General features: G+C 39.5%; 2 protein-coding genes across 6 annotated transcripts in view; one reads left to right on the top strand and one right to left on the bottom strand.

Annotated features, from left to right (window-relative positions):
* The window catches only part of ANLN (anillin, actin binding protein), a 175,184-nt gene that overhangs the window by 70,184 nt on the left and 85,220 nt on the right, over positions 1-19,780 (bottom strand). The window lies entirely within an intron of this gene.
* Positions 1-19,780, top strand: part of MATCAP2 (microtubule associated tyrosine carboxypeptidase 2) — an 86,489-nt gene that overhangs the window by 9,529 nt on the left and 57,180 nt on the right. For 2 of the 5 annotated variants that reach the window (XM_086396562.1, XM_086396559.1), the window contains exon 1: positions 15,647-16,024. The exons of 1 other annotated variant lie outside the window; for it this stretch is intronic. Coding sequence is in view for 1 of the 4 variants with exons in the window: in XM_086396560.1 (XP_086252686.1) it covers positions 16,000-16,024 (25 nt within the window). In the remaining 3 variants the exon portion in view is untranslated. 2 more of the 5 variants (XM_086396560.1, XM_086396561.1) reach the window with 2 other exon arrangements.

Here is a 19,780-nt window from a genome sequence, read left to right as displayed (position 1 = left end):
AACCTGCAAGCCCTCTCTGACCCTCCTCCAGCTCTTGGTCCAATTGAAAATGTAGTTCATTTGTAGCCATGCCTATGTATGTATTAGCCCTGACTTTCTATCTTGCCGTTTTCTATGAGGCCACACACTAAGTAGTTCATCTATCTTTGAAAGGTGCTGAACAAGCTGCATTTAATTTGCCAATATGTAACCTTCTTCCAGTGGCTCAGATGATAAAGAATCTGCCTGCAGTGCAGGAGACGTGGGTTCAATTCCTCCCTCAGGAGAAGACACATGGCAACCCACTCCAGTATTCTTGTCTGCGAAGTCCCATGGACAAAGGAGCCTGGCAGGCTATACAGTCCATGGGGTCACAAAGAGTCAGACACAACTTAGCAGCTAAAGAACAAAAACTTAGACATACATACACACACACACATTTACATATGTAGCTATTAGATTAGATCAGATCAGATCAGTCGCTCAGTCATGTCCGACTCTTTGCGACCCCGTGAATCGCAGCACGCCAGGCCTCCCTGTCCATCACCAACTCCCGGAGTTCACTCAGACTCACATCCATCGAGTCAGTGATGCCATCCAGCCATCTCATCCTCTGTCGTCCCCTTCTCCTCCTGCCTCCAATCCCTCCCAGCATCAGAGTCTTCTCCAGTGAGTCAACTCTTTGCATGAGATGGCCAAAGTACTGGAGTTTCAGCTTTAGCATCATTCCTTCCAAAGAAATCCCAGGGCTGATCTCCTTCAGAATGGACTGGTTGGATCTTCTTGCAGTCCAAGGGACTCTCAAGAGTCTTCTCCAACACCACGGTTCAAAAGCATCAATTCTTCGGCACTCAGCCTTCTTCACAGTCCAACTCTCACATCCATACACGACCACAGGAAAAACCATATTCTTGACTATGCACCTTTGTTGGCAAAGTAATGTCTCTGCTTTTGAATATGCTATCTAGGTTGGTCCTAACTTTCCTTCCAAGGAGTAAGCATCTTTTAATTTCATGGCTGCAGTCACCGTCTGCAGTGATTTTGGAGCCCAGAAAAATAAAGTCTGACACTGTTTCCACTGTTTCCCCATCTATTTCCCATGAAGTGGTGGGACCGGATGCCATGATCTTTGTTTTCTGAATGTTGAGCTTTAAGCCAACTTCTTCACTCTCCACTTTCACTTTCATCAAGAGGCTTTTGAGTTCCTCTTCACTTTCTGCCATAAGGGTGGTGTCATCTGCATATCTGAGGTTATTGATATTTCTCCCGGCAATCTTGATTCCAGTTTGTGTTTCTTCCACATGAGCGTTTCTCATGATGTACTCTGCATATAAGTTATAGTTACATAGTTATTATAAATTTATCTGTGTGTGTGTATGTGTGCAGAGTCCCTGATTTATGATGGTTCTACTTACGATAACTGGACTTTATAGAAATGCAAAAGCAACGTGCTTTTAGTAGAAACAGTACTTGGGATTTTGATCTTTTTCCTGGACTACCAGTAAGCAGTACAATGCTTTCTCATAATGCTGCATAGTTGCACCAAGATGCCATTCCATCAGCCCTCTGATCCGAAGGATAATCAGTACCCATACAACTGTTCTGGTTTTAATTTCCAGTACAGTACTCAATAAATTACAAGAGATATTCATCATTTTATTATATAATAGGCCTCATGTTAGATAATTTTGCCCAACTGTAGCCTAATATAATTGTTCAGAGCATGTTTAAGGTAGGCTAGGCTAGGCAATAATGTTGGGTAGGTTAGGTACATCAAATGCATTTTTGACTTAAGTTGTGTTTATTGGGACATAACCCCATCATAAGTTGAGGAAGATCTATGTGTGTGATGTATATGTGAACAACTCTGTTGGCTCCTTTTCCTCTGCTCCACAACTAAGTGACTGAGAACTTTAAATTCTACCCTGGTTGCTCTTGTGTACCTACACACACCCACTGGGTGATCTCATCAGTTCCACTGACTTAAAATACCTTCCATATACTGATGGTTCCCAAATTTATTTCTTTGGCATGATCTCTTCCTTGAGTTCTGAATAAGAATATTCAACTAACTATATGAAATCTTGACTTAGACTTTTAACTAGTATATTAAACTTAACAAATCCAAAATGAAATTTCCCCACTAAACCTATTCTTTCTCCAATCTTCTCTATTTCCATAAATGGTACCACTATCTACCCAGTTGTTCAAGCCAAAATCCTAGGAGTCATAGTCAATTCCTTCTTCCTTTCCTCCTACTCTATCCATATACCCAACCTACCTATCAACTCTGCCTCCAAGTATACCCTGGGTCTTTTACTTCTCTTCCTCTCTAGAGCTTCCGTTACACTCTAAGCCACCATCACCATCACTGGACCCACTGCAAGAGTTTCCTGTCTGGTTTCCCTGCTTCCACTCTCATCCTCTTTTCCGTTGTTCTCAGAACAGTTAGTGCTATCTTTAAAAACAAAAACACAGCTGTGTTTTAAATCCACCAGTGGCTTCTGATTGCACTTAGAAAAAAGTCCAAACTCCTTTCCTTAACCCCTGCCTACCTCTGAGATCTTTTCTCCTACCACTTTTCCCCAGTTCACTGGATTCCAACCATGCTGACCTTCACATAGCCCCAGAATCAGGATAAGATCATGCCCATCTCTGGGCTTTTTTGCCTTTGCAGTTCCCTCTACTATGAATGCTTGAATCCTCCCTCTATGCGAAATGTCTTGTGGCTGACATTTTCTTATCCTTCAAGTCAGTCAGTTCAGTTGCTCAATCGTGTCTGACTCTTTGTCTGTATCCTTCAAGTCTCAGCTCAATAGTCACTTCTTCTGAGGCTTTTTCTGACCCCTCCGTACTTCAAGTCATCATCTCCAGTATACTAGAGATGTACAGTACTATTCCTCATAGCACATATTTGTATTTGATATTACATCATTTGTTTGTTGTTCAGTCGATAATCAGGTCCTACTCTTTTGCGACCCCATGGACTGTGGCCCACCAGGCTCCTTTGTCCATGGGATTTCCTAGGCAAGAATACTGGAGTGGGTTGCCATTTCCTTCTCCAGGGGATCTTCCTAACCCAGGGATCAAACTCATGTCTTCTGCATTGGCAGTGGAATTCTTTACAGTGAGCCACCAGGGAAGCCCACATCATTTGTTTACTTGATTGTTGTTTCTCCCACTGTAAGTTCCAAGAGAACTAGGACTCTATTTGATTTATTCACCACAGCATTCCTGAGGTGTGTGCCCAAGGACTGCCTGATACATGTATATCATGTGTACGTATGTATGTATGAAGTACCAGTACGCATATCTTCCCGTATGCAGAATCTTTCTTGTATGTATGCAGTATAAATAATTAATAAATATCTGTGGAAGGAGTATATTAATGCACATCTTGATTTCTTCAAAATGTAATTAAGATAAACAATATTTCTGTTGTCTGATTTAAAAATATCCTTCTTCCCTTATTTACAATAAAACATCCTATCAAAAAATATCATAGTGTTTCCCAGAATTTTTGTGCTGTTCTATTTTCATTGACGTGAAAAGGCAAAGGCATTTCACAAGGCATTCTTTATTTATTCTTTATGCTTTTCATTCTCCTGAAAAAGACATACTGAACATGTTCCATTCTCTCAATACAGACATCCCAAAAGCATTCAAATAGCACTGAAAAAAAAATTTTTAAACCTATAGAAACCAACTTTGCCTGGATTTTTTTTAACTTTTATGTATCAGGGAACATTGTTTACAGCTGTCCTGAGGCTTCTGTTAATGCTTGTTAGAATCTGGAATATTGCAACTAGAGTTTCTCTATTCTTTTATAACACCAAACTGCAGATTAATTTTCCTCAATTCATATATTTCCAAAGACACAGAATGTTATAAATTGCTTCCAAGAGAACAAGGAGGAAAGTAAAAAGTATTTTCTAGAAGCTTCTTCTCATTCTTTTAAACTCTTATCTGAAATTTAAAAGTAAACAAATATTTTTTAATGTCCTGTTTTTTTTTCATTACTAAGATAACTTCTTCTTAAGAAATTAAACTTTTTTTCAATTTCAAGAGAAACATATACTTGATCTGCTCTCAACAAAATGAACTTTTTCTGTAGAAAGTGAAATATTATAGTTATTTGTCTCTCCACTGGCATTAGCAATACTAGCAACCTTCTCCAGTCTTCACCATTCTTATTTCTTCTTTCCTGGCTTTTATGACCCAGGTTAATGATCACATATATTCTAAACCTTTAAAAAGGAAGATGTTGATTTTTTTCTTAAAAAAAAAAAAAAATCTGATCCTCTCTTACTACAGAGATGTTTCAACTGACTTTTGTCCTGAAACTCCATTGACTATGAGTAGCTTGCCATGCGGAGAAGGAAATGGCAACTCCAGTACTCTTGCCTGGAAAATCCCATGGACGGAGGAGCCTGGTGGGCTGCAGTCCATGGGGTCGCTATGAGTTGGACACGACTAAGTGACTTCACTTTCACTTTTCACTTTCATGCATTGGAGAAGGAAATGGCAACCCACTCCAGTGTTCTTGCCTGGAGAATCCCAGGGACAGGGGAGCCTGGTGGGCTGCCGTCTATGGGGTCACACAGAGTCGGACACGACTGGAGTGACTTAGCAGCAGCAGAAGCTTGCCATGTGATTCAAACATGAAATATACATGTTAATAGATGAGTTAATTAAATAAGCTACTGAAAAAAATAAGAAAAATATAAGCTCTTTACTCATAACATAAAAAACAATATTTCTGTGAAAAATATCTATTTTTCTATGATTTTTTAAATCTAGAGTTTAATGGAAATGATCGTTAAAGAGAATCAGAAATTGAAATGATCCACGATACAATGCTGGTACTGAACATAAAAGTAAACATTAAAAAAGTGAAGTATAATGCTGCAGCAGGAAAAGTGCAATAGCATTCTTGGCTATTACTGGAAAACTTAGGTTTAGTAAGACTTTCAAAAGGGGGGAGGTGTATTCTTAGAGGTAAACAAATTATTAAAAGCAATTTTAATAATTCTTAACTTTATTTTGCAATCAGTGCTTTGAAAATGAAGTTTATATAGAGACAAGTAGGAAGGAAAGTTTCTTTAAAAGATGGAATTGTTCATTGTTCTGGCGGATATGTAAAAACAATGCTGACTCAAAAGCAGCCAAGTGGACAGCTGCAGATGCTGTATCCAATGGAAATACTAAGCAGGCGCAGCATGAATCAATAATTAACAAAGCAGATGCACAAAGCTTGATGAGGATGAATGATGACATGGGTGGGAATGGTAAAAGAAGCTGATAACAGTACTAGCTTTGTAAGTAACTAGATAAACTCTTTGTTTTCATGAATTTGTCAGTAAGAGTACTTCAGTGCCTAATAGTACACAAAGAAAATCTTTTATTAATGCTTTGAATTAATTGATATGTACCTCTATGTATTAATAGTATTTTTCACTGAAAATGTTTATAAATCAAAATGATCCACAAGAAAAATTGGTAGGGTGAACATAGAAATAATTTTTAACATAAAGAAGAAATAGTATTCTAAATGAACTAACTACAGGGGCATCAAGGGCTTCCCCGATAGCTCGGCTTCCCTGGTAGCTTCTGGAGAAGGGATAGGCTACCCACTCCAGTATTCTTGGGCTTCCCTGGTGGCTCAGCTGGTAAAGAATCCACCTACAATGTGGGAGACCTGTGTTTGACCCCTGGGTTGGGAAGGTCCCCTGGAGAAGGGAAAGGCTACCCACTCCAGTATTCTGGCCTGGAGAAATCCATGGACTGTATAGTCCATGGGGTTGCAAAGAGTTGCACAATTCTTAAGTTTAATGAAATGTTTAAGAGGGAGGTATTTCTTTTTTTTTTTAATTTTAAATAATTTTATTCTTATTTAAAATACTCAAAACATTTTTAAAATAACTCTTTTAAAGAGTTATTTTTAAGAACCATTTAGTCAACAATGTTTGTTCTATTAAATACATTAATTTCTCTGTTTTATACATCCCATTCCATTTCACTATCATCAGTTTTATTCAATATTATCTATTTTTTCATACCCCCACTGTAAAAGGCAGTTAATTCATGTTGGAAACACTAAAAGATCAGTAGATAGGTGAGGTGTAGAATCAAAAATGAGAGGATTGATTTATAACTGAAATATATAGTGTAGCAAGTGAAAAGAAAAAGTTTACAGAGTTGGAAAGGAAGAAAAAAATTACTGTTATCTGCAGGCAATATAAACTATATTTTATTTTATTTTATTTAAAGCATTTAATTTTATTTTTAAACTTTACAATATTGTATTGGTTTTGCCAAATATCGAAATGAATCCGCCACAGGTATACATGTGTTCCCCATCCTGAACACTCCTCCCTCCTCCCTCCCCATACCATCCCCCTGGGTCGTCCCAGTGCACCAGCCCCAAGCATCCAGTATCGTTCATCGAACCTGGACTGGCGACTCGTTCCATATATGATATTATACATATTTCAATGCCATTCTCCCAAATCATCCCACCCTCTCCCTCTCCCACAGAGTCCAAAAGACTGTTCTATACATCAGTGTCTCTTTTGCTATCTCGTACACAGGGTTATTGTTACCATCTTTTTAAATTCCATATATATGCGTTAGTATACTGTATTGGTGTTTTTCTTTCTGGCTTACTTCACTCTGTATAATAGGCTCCAGTTTCATCCACCTCATTAGAACTGACTCAAATGTATTCTTTGTAATGGCTGAGTAATACTCTATTGTGTATATGTCCCACAGCTTTCTTAACCATTCATCTGTTGATGGACATCTAGGTTGCTTCCATGTCCTGGCTATTATAAACAGTGCTGCGATGAACATTGGGGTACACGTGTCTCTTTCAATTCTGGTTTCCTCAGTATATATGCCCAGCAGTGGGATTGCTGGATCATAAGGCAGTTCTATTTCCAGTTTTTTAAGGAATCTCCACACTGTTCTCCATAGTGGCTGTACTAGTTTGCATTCCTACCAACAGTGTAAGAGGGTTCCCTTTTCTCCACACCCTCTCCAGCATTTATTGCTTGTAGACTTTTGGATCGCAGCCATTCTGACTGGCGTGAAATGGTACCTCATTGTGGTTTTGATTTGCATTTCTCTGATAATGAGTGATGTTGAGCATCTTTTCATGTGTTTGTTAGCCATCTGTATGTCTTCTTTGGAGAAATGTCTATTTAGTTCTTTGGCCCATTTTTTGATTGGGTCATTTATTTTTCTGGAATTGAGCCGTAGGAGTTGCTTATATATTTTTGAGATTAGTTGTTTGTCCGTTGCTTCATTTGCTATTATTTTCTCCCATTCTGAAGGCTGTCTTTTCACCTTGCTTATAGTTTCCTTTGTTGTGCAGAAGCTTTTAAGTTTAATTAGGTCCCATTTGTTTATTTTTGCTTCTATTTCCAATATTCTGGGAGGCGGGTCATAGAGGATCCTGCTGTGATGTATGTTAGAGAGTGTTTTGCCTATGTTCTCCTCTAGGAGTTTTATAGTTTCTGATCTTACGTTTAGATCTTTAATCCATTTTGAGTTTATTTTTGTGTATGGTGTTAGAAAGTGCTCTAGTTTCATTCTTTTACAAGTGGTTGACCAGTTTTCCCAGCACCACTTGTTAAAGAGATTGTCTTTAATCCATTGTATATTCTTGCCTCCTTTGTCAAAGATAAGGTGTCCATATGTGCCTGGATTTATCTCTGGGCTTTCTATTTTGTTCCATTGATCTATATTTCTGTCTTTGTGCCAGTACCATACTGTCTTGATGACTGTGACTTTGTAGTAGAGCCTGAAGTCAGGTAGGTTGATTCCTCCAGTTCCATTCTTCTTTCTCAAGATAGCTTTGGCTATTCGAGGTTTTTTGTATTTCCATACAAATTGTGAAATTATTTGTTCTAGCTCTGTGAAGAATACCATTGGTAGCTTGATAGGGATTGCATTGAATCTATAAATTGCTTTGGGTAGTATACTCATTTTCACTATATTGATTCTTCCAATCCATGAACATGGTATATTTCTCCATCTATTAGTGTCCTCTTTGATTTCTTTCACCAGTGTTTTATAGTTTTCTATATACAGGTCTTTAGTTTCTTTAGGTAAATATATTCCTAAGTATTTTATTCTTTCCGTTGCAATGGTGAATGGAATTGTTTCCTTAATTTCTCTTTGTTTTCTCATTATTAGTGTATAGGAATGCAAGGGATTTCTGTGTGTTGATTTTATATCCTGCAACTTTACTATAATCATTGATTAGTTCTAGTAATTTTCTGGTGGAGTCTTTAGGGCTTTCTATGTAGAGGATCACGTCATCTGCAAACAGTGAGAGTTTTACTTCTTCTTTTCCAATTTGGATTCCTTTTATTTCTTTTTCTGCTCTGATTGCTGTGGCCAAAACTTCCAAAACTATGTTGAATAGTAATGGTGAAAGTGGGCACCCTTGTCTTGTTCCTGACTTTAGAGGAAATGCTTTCAATTTTTCACCATTGAGGATAATGTTTGCTGTGGGTTTGTCATATATAGCTTTTATTATGTTGAGGTATGTTCCTTCTATTCCTGCTTTCTGGAGAGTTTTTATCATAAATGGATGTTGAATTTTGTCAAAGGCTTTCTCTGCATCTATTGAGATAATCATATGGTTTTTATTTTTCAATTTGTTAATGTGGTATATTACATTGATTGATTTGCGGGTATTGAAGAATCCTTGCATCCCTGGGATAAAGCCCACTTGGTCATGGTATATGATCTTTTTAATGTGTTGTTGGATTCTGATTGCTAGAATTTTGTTAAGGATTTTTGCATCTATGTTCATCAGTGATATTGGCCTGTAGTTTTCTTTTTTTGTGGGATCTTTGTCAGGTTTTGGTATTAGGGTGATGGTGGCCTCATAGAATGAGTTTGGAAGTTTAACTTAAGAGGGAGGTATTTCTGGGCTCCAAAATCACTACAGATGGTGACTGCAGCCATGAAATTAAAAGACGCTTACTCCTTGGAATGAAAGTTATGACCAACCTAGATAGCATATTGAAAAGCAGAGACATTACTTTGCCAACAAAGGTGCGTCTAGTCAAGGCTATGGTTTTTCCTGTGGTCATGTATGGATGTGAGAGTTGGACTGTGAAGAAGCCTGAGCGCCGAAGAATTGATGCTTTTGAACTGTGGTGTTGGAGAAGACTCTTGAGAGTCTCTTGGACTGCAAGGAGATCCAGCCAGTCCATTCTGAAGGAGATCAGCCCTGCGATTTCTTTGGAAGGAATGATGCTAAAGCTGAAACTCCAGTACTTTGGCCACGTCATGCGAAGAGTTGACTCATTGGAAAAGACTCTGATGCTGGGAGAGATTGGGGGCAAGAGGAGAAGGGGACGACAGAAGATCAGATGGCTGGATGGCATCACTGACTCGATGGACATGAGTCTGAGTGAACTCCGGGAGTTGGTGATGGACAGGGAGGCCTGGCGTGCTGCAATTCATGGGGTCGTAAAGAGTCGGACACGACTGAGCGACTGATCTGATCTGATACCTTTAGTGCACATCATTTTCTAACTTTTATTGTGTGTGTGTATACACACACATGCTAGTCAGTAAGGATAAATACATTGTGGATAAATATATTGTCTTTTATGTACTGTAAAAGCACTAAGCCCTGTCTCTTGTGTATAAATAAATATCTGTGGAATTACTAATACATCTTAGTTTCTCCAAAATATAATGGAAGTAGACAATCTGATTATGCATGTTTTAGTAAAAACATTCAGAGTAAATTCTTTAGATTCTGAACATATGAATTGGAAACATCTTTTAATCTTTCTTTCTTTCTTTCTTTTTTTTTTTTTTTTTTTTTGAGAATTACACCTCTTAAATTGCAGTGACTTGAAGAATTAGAAATTTGCAGAGGTAACATGCATTTATACCAAACTTGGAAAGCAGGTTTCAGTTTTAGGTATATAAAGAAGGAAGGTATGTAAGGAAGATAAGTATACAAGTTTCATTTACACAGTTTTCCCTTAGGACATATGTTGCAAGAACAACGGCTCTTCTGAATGCAAAGCATTCATTGCTCTTTACTATTACCAAACGTTTAACCTGAAGATGTGTTCTTTATCCACATGCCCATTTTATATCATTCTGTTTTTCTTTGAATTATCATCGAAAATGCAAGCTTTCTATTATCTACTGATTCATTAACTTACAAATGATTTATTGAGTATATACTGTGTGCCAGACACTATTCTAGTTGCTAGAAATATAGCAGCGAGCAATCAAAAGTTACTGCACTTATGGAAATTTTATTCTAGAGATGGAGACAGACAATAATCAAGATAAATCAGTAAAAGACATAATAAATTATATAATATTAAGTGCTAAGGAGAAAAAAATAAACCAGAGAAAGGAGCTAGGAAATCTGAGAAAGGAATAGAATTTTAAATTGAGTGACCAGGAAAGGTCTATGAGAAGTGACATTAAGTCCTGGGAAGTGAAGGAGCTAGTCCTGTGGACACAAGGCCAGGGTGGGTGCTGGGGGTGGGGGAGCATTCCAGGCAGGGAAAGCCCCAAATCGCAAAGGTCATGAGGTGAAACAGTGCTTGGCATAGTTGAGGAATATTTAAGAGGCCAGAGTGTCTGGAGGAGACCAAGGAGAGGACAGCAGTGGGAGATGAGACCAAAGAGATGACAGGAGGCTAGGTCATAAAGACCTTGTAGGCAAGAACGGAAGACATTGAAGTACTTTTCACAGAAAACTGACATTATCTGACTCTTTAATAGGATCAATCTGGCCACTGAGTTTTGAGAATAAAGAGGGCAAGAATGGAAATAGTGTTCAAGTCTCCTGTAAATGTGTTATCATAGTTTAATTATTTAAAAAAGAAAAAAACAAAACCAAAAAAACCTCGGACTACCTGGGCCATTAAAAAAAAAAAAAGAAATACAGGGTTCAGCTACAGCTATAATCCAGACAAAAGATGGTGGTGGCTTGAGCCAGAATGGTGGCAGCAGCAATAGTGAGAAGTGGCTGGATTCTGGATATATTCTGAAGACAGTATCCACAGGATTTTCTGACAGACTAGGATGTGAGGTTATACACTACCTGTGATACTCTGAAATTTCCACCCATCCTTCTTAGTGAAAAAGGTACAAATACTCTCATGTTCTCCGTCATTCTTAGAGGATGATGTTTCTGATATAACTTCAACTTTCCTTTTGTTCCTAAGTTTGAAAACATACCCCACAATTATTTTTGTGTCCTATCTCAACCTTGAGGAAAGCTAAAAGAGAAGACGTGGCTCTGAAAATTGACAGTGTCAACTCTATCTCATGAGTTCCTCCTCTACTGTAAAATCCACCCTGATTTCCCTTGTTTATGCCAAGGCCTGTCTCAGAACCTTGCACATATTGAGTCAGTCAGTCAGTTCAGTTGCTCAGTCATGTCAGACTCTTTGTGACCCCATGGACTTCATCATGCCAAGAATCCCTGTCCATCACCAGATTTACTCAAACTCATATCCATTGAGTCGGTGATGCCATCCAACCATCTCATCCTCTGTCATCCCCTTCTCCTCCTACCTTCAATCTTTCCCAGCAACAGGGTCTTTTCAGATGAGTCAGTTCTTCACATCAGGTGGCCAAAGTATTGGAGTTTAAGCTTCAGCATCAGTCCTTCCAATGAATATTCAGGACTGATTTCCTTTAGGATAGACTGGTTGGATCTCCATGCAATACAAGGGACTCTCAAGAGTCTTCTCCAACACTACAGTTCAAAAGCATCAATTCTTTGGCAAACTCTCACATCCATACATGACTACTGGAAAAACCACAGCCTTGACTGGGTTGGACCTTTGTTGGCAAAGAAATATCTCTGATTTTTTTTTTTTTTTTAGTCACATCCAGTGTATTTATTGCAATCTTTAAAGTTATGCTTGCTCAGTATTTTGGAAATATTTTAGACAGAAATCAACAATGTTAGGTGTATGAAGTTAAAATAATAAAAGATTGTTAATATTAATGTACATGTGCAAATTGTAGAGGCTGGTCATGACTTTTCTCCCTAGGAGTAAGCATCTTTTAATTTCATGGCTGCAGTCATCATCTGCAGTGATTTTGGAGTCCCCAAAAATAAAGTCTGTCACTATTTCCACTGTTTTCCCATCTATTTGCCATGAAGTGGTGGGACCAGATGCCATGATCTTAGTTTTCTGAATGTTGAGTTTTAAGCCAACTTTTTCACTCTCCTCTTTCACTTTCATCAAGAGGCTTTTGAGTTCCTCTTCACTTTCTGCTGTAAGGGTGGTGTTATCTGCATATCTGAGGTTATTGATATTTCTCCCAGCAATCTTGATTCCAGCTTGTGCTCCCTCCAGCCCAGCGTTTCTCATGATGTACTCTGCATATAAGTTAAATAAGCAGGGTGACAGTATACAGCCTTAATGTACTCCTTTTCCTCTTTGGAACCAGTCTGTTGTTCCATGTCCAGTTCTTACTGTTGCTTCCTGACCTGCATACAGGTTTCTCAAGAGGCAGGTCAAGTGGTCTGGTATTCCCATTTCTTTCAGAATTTTCCACAGTTTATTGTGATCCACACAGTCAAAGGCTTTGGCATAGTCAATAAAGCAGAAATAGATGTTTTTCTGGAACTCTCTTGCTTTTTCAATAATCCAGTAGATGTTGGCAATTTGATCTCTGGTTCCTCTGCCTTTTCTAAAACCAGCATGAACATCTGGAAGTTCACGGTTTGCGTATTGCTGAAGCCTGGCTTGGAGAATTTTGAGCATTACTTTACTAGCATGTGAAATGAGTGCAATTGTGTGGTAGTTTGAGCATTCTTTGGCACTGCCTTTCTTTGGGATTGGCATGAAAACTGACCTTTTCCAGTCCTGTGGCCACTGCAGAGTTTTCCAAATTTGCTGGCATATTGAGTGTAGCACTCTCACAACATCATCTTTTAGGATTTGAAATAGCTCAACTGGAATTCCATCACCTCCACTACTTTTGTTCATAGTGATGCTTCCTAAGGCCCACTTGACTTCACATTCCAGAATGTCTGGCTCTAGGTGAGGGAGCACACCATCGTGATTATCTGGGTTGTGAAGATCTTTTTTGTACAGTTCTTATTTTTTGTACAGTTCTTCTGTGTTTTCTTGCCACCTCTGCTTAATATCTTCTGCTTCTGTTAGGTCCATACCATTTCTGTCCTTTATTGAGCCCATCTTTGCATGAAATGTTCCCTTGGTACCTCTAATTTTCTTGAAGAGATCGCTAGTCTTTCCCATTCTATTGTTTTCCTCTATTTCCTTGCATTGATCTCTGAGGAAGGCTTTCTTATCTCTCCTTTCTATTCTTCAGAACTCTGCATTCAGATGCTTATATCTTTCCTTTTCTCCTTTGCTTTTCACTTCTCTTCTTTTCACAGCTATTTGTAAGGCTGCCAAAATGTAAGACAGCCATTTTGCTTTTTTGCATTTCTTTTTTGGGGGATGGTCTTGATTCCTGTCTCCTGTACAATGTCCCGAACCTCCGTCCATAGTTCATCAGGCACTCTATAAGATCTAGTCTCTTAAATCTATTTCTCACTTCCACTATATAATCATAAGGAATTTGATTTAGGTCATACCTGAATGGTCTAGTGGTTTTCCTCACTTTCTTCAATTTAAGTCTGAATTTGGCAATAAGGAGTCTGAGCCACAGTCAGCTCCTGGTCTTGTTTTTGCTGACTGTATAGAGCTTCTCCATCTTTGGCTGCAAAGAATATAATCAATCTGATTTTGGTGTTGATCATCTGGTGATGTCCATGTGTGGAGTCTTTTCTTGTGTTGTTGGAAGAGGGTGTTTGCTATGACCAGTGTGTTCTCTTGGCAGAACTCTATTAGCCTTTTTCCTGCTTCATTCCATACTCCAAGGCCAAATTTGCCTGTTACTCCAGGTGTTTCTTGACTTCCTACTTTTGCATTCCAGTCCCCTATAATGAAAAGGACATCTTTTTTGGGTGTTAGTTCTAGAAGGTCTTGTAGATTTTCATAGCACTGTTCAACTTCAGCTTCTTTAGTTTTACTGGTCAGGGCATATACTTGGATTACTGTGATAGTGAATGGTTTGCCTTGGAAACGAACAGAGATCATTCTGTCGTTTTTGAGATTGCATTCAAGTACTGCATTTAGGACTCTTTTGTTGACTATGATGGTTACTCCATTTCTTCTAAGAGATTCTTGCCCACAGTAGTAGATATAATGGCCATCTGAGTTAAATTCACCCATTCCAGTCCATTTTAGTTCGGTGATTCCTAAAATGTCGACATTCACTCTTGCCATCACCTGTTTGACCACTTCCAATTTGCCTTGATTCATGGACCTGACATTACAAGTTCCTATGCAATATTGCTCTTTATAGCATCAGACCTTGCTTCTATCACCAGTCCCATCCACAACTGGGTGTAGATTTTGCTTTGGCTCCATCCCTTCATTCTTTCTGGAGTTATTTCTCCACTGATCTCCAGTAGCAGATTGGGCACCTACTGACCTGAGGAGTTCATCTTTCAGTGTCCTATCTTTTCGCCTTTTCATACTATTCATGGGGTTCTCAAGGCAAGAATACTGAAGTGGTTTGCCATTCCCTTCTCCAGTGGACCACATTCTGTCAGACCTCTCCACCATGACCTGTAGGCCTTGGGTGGCCCCACACAGCATGGCTTAGTTTCATTGAGTTAGACAAGGCTGTGGTCTGTGTGATCAGATTGGGATCATCTTTTAGGATTTGAAATAGCTCAACTGGAATTCCATCTCATCCACTAGCTTTGTTCATAGTGATGCATGCACATATTACGCTCTCAGAAAATGTTTGTGAAATGGTATAGTCTCTACTGAAAGTCCCACGGACAGGAAGGAGATCAAACCAATAGATCTTAAGGGAAATCAACCCTGAATACTCTGTGGAAGGACTGATGCTGAAAGTGATGTGCCAGTATTTTGGTCATCTGATGCAAACAGCCAATTCATTGGAAAGGTCGCTGATGTTGGCAAAGATGGAGAACAGAAGAGACCAGCACAGGATGAGATGGCTGGATAGCATCACTCATGCAGTGGGCATGAACTTGGGCAAACTTCGGGAGATAGTGAGGGACAGAGGCCTGGATGCTACAGTCCATGGGGTTGCAAAGAGTCGGAAACGACTGGGCAACTAAACAACAACATAGTCCCTACATTTCCTAGGCAATAATAGACAAAAAGCAACATTCAGCCCCTATCAACTGCACAATCATAAGTTAAAATTTGTATTTTAGTATTAAGGATATTATGCCAGAGCACTCAACTGATAAATATGGTCGAGCTTCCAGCACCTTCATTATTACCAGCTGCAATCTAAAGTTGTCTTAGCTTTTCTGCACCTGGAAAGGTAACTTAAAAGCCGGAGTAGACCGGCTTTGTAACTCGCAGCTGGGACTAAGTGACACACCAGCTGTCTCGTAAATTTACCGCGGAGTTAACAGCTCACAAACGTCTACGAAGACGAGGAGTCAAAATGCGTGTATCCCAGCGGGCGGGGACACGAGCCTCTCCCAAGGCCCAGCCCACAAGACCCCCGAGGCGTGGGCGAGCGCTGTGCACGCGGGGAGTTGTAGTTCCTCCTCTCTTCTGCGAGTCAGGCCACCGTAGCTCGAGCGCCTCCTGTGGCGCGCAGGCTCTGAAAGCTTGGCGCACGCGGACAGCGAGAAGCGTTTCCTAGCAACGGGGGAGCGGCAACGTCACGGCGGCGGGTACTCAGAGCTGCTGCCTACCGTTGGGCGGCCTTGAGTACCTTCCAGCTACCTGCGGGCTGGAAGGAACGCTGTGCGCAGTGCTCTGTCCGCACGTCTTTGCCGGTCCGTTCCCACCTGATCCTACCCCTGGTCGCCGAAAGCAACCTCCTGCCGCGACCCCGGGTCCGAGGCACGGCCGGAGGCTAGAGGCGGCTCGCCAGGTTCCTATCTGGCCCTCGCCCCCAGCGCCCGCGGAGCCCACCGCCCGCGGCCTCAGCGGGACGATGCTGGAGTCTATTAGAGTGACAGGTGAGTGCTGGGAAGCATGGTGGTCCCTGGGCTGGCGGGAGCCGCCAGCGTCGTCCCGGTCGTTTGCGGCGAGTATCGGGTGGGTCCGCCGGGAGGCCGAGGTAACGGTAGGATTGGGGTCCGGTGCCCAACGCGACGCCCAGAACAGTGCGGAGCCCCCAGAAGGTGCTCAGGCAAAAGGTGCGCAGGGAAGAGAAAACGGTACCGTTAGGTTTGGTCAGTTATCAATAAGCACGTGCTGTGGATTGTAATGGTGTAAATTTTACTGGCTTACCGGCCCTACAATCTAAATATTGTTAAATTCTACTTCAAAGCTTATTAATCAGGCATTATAGTGCCCTGAAATCTAGTTTTCTAGAATGTTCAGAAAAATAAGAGCTAAGCAAATGAGCACGTCTCTGTATATATCAGTATTTGTACTGGTTTGTATGTATGCTTTTATTCTTAAATCAGAACGTTTTTGAGTTGATATCAATAGGTCACTGAATAAATGTATTATACCAAACACAAAAAATGGATGTTTAGACCCCAGGTCCGAAAGTTATTTGCTTTCTGTTATTAAAAAGAATTGTGGATACTATTTTAAAATGATCTTGCATAACATTAGAATAATTTCCTAGGCCATTTTCTGTCATTTGAGTCTGTTTAACATTACTGCAAGACAGAGTTCTTGATAGTCTAATATCATGACCAGAAGCACCTAAGAACAGCAGAGTAAAGGAAATTCTCTAAACTTGAAACTAACATCAGAATAAGGCCAGGTTTGTTTTTTTTTTAACTTTAAGGCATTTTAATACCTAGTAGACCATTTTCCTGCAAAATCTTTGTGTAACGAAATCAAGTTTTAATGAAAATATTTATGGTCTTAATTATACTGTATTTCATGTTCCGTGTTATAAAATAGGGAACTGATTTTGTGCAGTCGTGACATTGCTGTGATTTGTCTCACCGTTGTTTATGTTGATGGGAAGCATCAACAATTACAAGATTTAAGATTTCAGAGGCATTAGATTTTTTTTTAAGTGATTTGGTGTAGGTGCTGTTCTTTTCATCTAAAATACAATGAAAATATTGGAGGTTACTTTAAAATATTGTATCTTCTTTTTACCTTGGAGCAGGGTCTCTCAACCTTGGCACTGTTAACATTGAATTAGTGGGTAACTCTTTGTTGTGGGAGGCTGTCCTGGGCATTGTACAATCTTTAGCAGATCCCCAGCCTCTCCCACTAGATGCTGGTAATCCCCTCACCCCCAACCCCCACCCCCCGACTCCACACACACTGATTTGTGACAACCAAAATTATCTCCAGACCTTATCAAATGTCTCCTGGAGGGCAAAATTACCACCGCCCCCGCTCCATTTGAGAACCACTGCCTTGGAGAAAAATATTCTAGTTAGATTTTGTAAAAGGGTTATTATATAACAATTTACAAATGATATCAATCAAAATTATTTTCCCAAAGCACAAAAATAATGGTAGAGAGAATATAATTATGATAATACTAGTTTTAGAAAGTGAGTATTCTGACCAGTCAGCTATACAACATGGATCTCCTGTTTTTCTTATCACAGTTGGAAGTTTGAGGAGAAATACTTTATAAAATAGTAGACCTACTTCTCTTGTCTGAACCCCCATTCCATAATTTAGTGGCAATACACTCCTCAGTCCAACTCTGCTTGTTGCTATCCCAAGATAACATAATTTGGCAGTGGATTACTATAGTTCAATAAAAATTAAAATAGTCATTTGAGACAATTCAAGCCCCAGATTAGAACAACTGGTCATTTTTCAAATTAGTTTCTCCATTTCTTTTGTAAGTTTCTTGACTAGTTAAAAGGAACTCCCATGTTCTAGAACTCCACGCCTAGCATTTTGCTGACATATCAGAAAACCCACTTTCAATGGCCAGAAACTTTATGAAGAGAGTTTAGCCAAAAGTATACCCTCCTTTCCCCTCACTATCCCTCTCTAACCCCTCACTATTCATTGATATCTTAGAAGCCCATGTTCTTCTGATTAGCATTAAGATTGCTCTTGTTTGTGGTGAGAGTACTGATGGAAAGTACTCTGTTCATTTCTTTTCAGCTTTGAGATAGCTATGAATGTAGAGCACTGAAGCACAGTTACTTTTTTCTGAAATTACTTCCTATATAATATCTCACTTTTGACTTATTAGTCATGATTTAATATCTAAATATGACATCCCAGTGAACTGCCAAATGGAGGAGTAAAATAAGATTTGATTCCAAATACTGGAGTATTTACAGTGTTCCATGGAGTATTTCTGTAGAAGCTGAATATAATACTGATACTAATAGTTAACACCCACTTCTTAGTACAGGCTGGCATTGTTCTCAGCACTACACATATATTAACTTTTTTGATCCTCTCACTAATACTGTGAGGAATGTAGTATTTTTATTCCATTTTCCAGATAAGGAAGCTGCAGCATAAAGATGTCAAGTAATTTGATCAAGGTCACACACAGCTGCTAATAAATAGCCAAGATTCAAATCAGAGAAACTCCCTTCCAAAGCCCATTTTCTCAACCACTAGGGAAGTCAAACACTTGTTAAAAGATATGCTGAGTTAAGCCACAAAATTCAACATGAAAATCTCATTTAACATCAGTGCTATGTTAGCTGATAATTTACTCCAGATGTTTTTAAGTTTTATCACAGGCAAGTCTGTAATAATTTTTGCCTGGAAAGATGACATTTTACCTGACTATAAAATTGTTTTTGAAATAGAGAAGATGACATCTAGCTCGTTCAGTGAGTAACAAAATGCTGTCAGAAGCCATATAAGATTATGTTCATTTGTGAATTCCTACTGCCTGTATTTTGTATGTGATGAGAAGTGACTAATTAATCATCTGGAAATGAAGCTCCTTTGTGACAAAAGTGAATGTTTAAAAATACTAGACAGAAGTCCTAAGAGCAGTGTTTGGCCATTTGGAATGGATACACTTAGGCATATAGCTCCTGTTTATTCTACAGCAGTAGGCACCTGCCATTAAAACTTATCTTCAACATCACTCATTGTTTAATTTTTTTATGCATCCAGGTATGATTTTTTCCCTCAACTTTCAGGCATTTAAACCCTGTGTCCTTTCTCTGCTCTCAAATATTCTCCTTCCTTGGTTATCTCTCAGCAGTGAGTGAACAAAAACAAACATAGGTTTATGCCACAATGGAACTTAAAATTTCAGTGATGGGGAAGGCCATCATATAAGCAAATGTAAGACTGCAATGATGACAAGTGAGTCAAAAGAACATTCCAGGGAAGTTTTCCTGAACAAGTTTGAACTGAAGGATGAATAAGGATTAATCTATCAGAGAGGAGAGCTCTTCATATATAGGGAACGGAAGATGAAGTGTTGTGTCTGGAGAGAGGTGAGTGTGAGAGATTGACAAAATGAAGGGAGTCTAGAATGGACTGATTAAGGGGCGGTGGGTGTGTGGACATTGTGCACCCCGAGGCCAGAGAGGCAGAGCAATGATCGTCAGAGCCTTCATGTGCCGTGATTAGGAATTTTGTCTTCACCCTACGTGGAATACCTGGGGAAGTTAGTTTTCTTGCATGTTCACTGTTGTTTTAGACAGTTTAATGTGTTTTCTTTTACCACAACCACCATTTCCTGGCATTATAGAATACTCTTCGTGCTTCTAAATGCATATAGAACTCAGCAGTTTCTGGCCAAAAAACAATAGTATCACGTTATAAGAATCGTTGCTACTAATAGAGTGACACTG

This window comes from Bos grunniens, chromosome 4, assembly GCF_055505025.1.
Source record: "Bos grunniens cultivar Pamir isolate PY7600 chromosome 4, Bosgru_T2T1.0, whole genome shotgun sequence".
Taxonomy (NCBI): Eukaryota; Metazoa; Chordata; class Mammalia; order Artiodactyla; family Bovidae; genus Bos; species Bos grunniens.
This window is presented reverse-complemented; position numbering and strand designations above follow the sequence as displayed.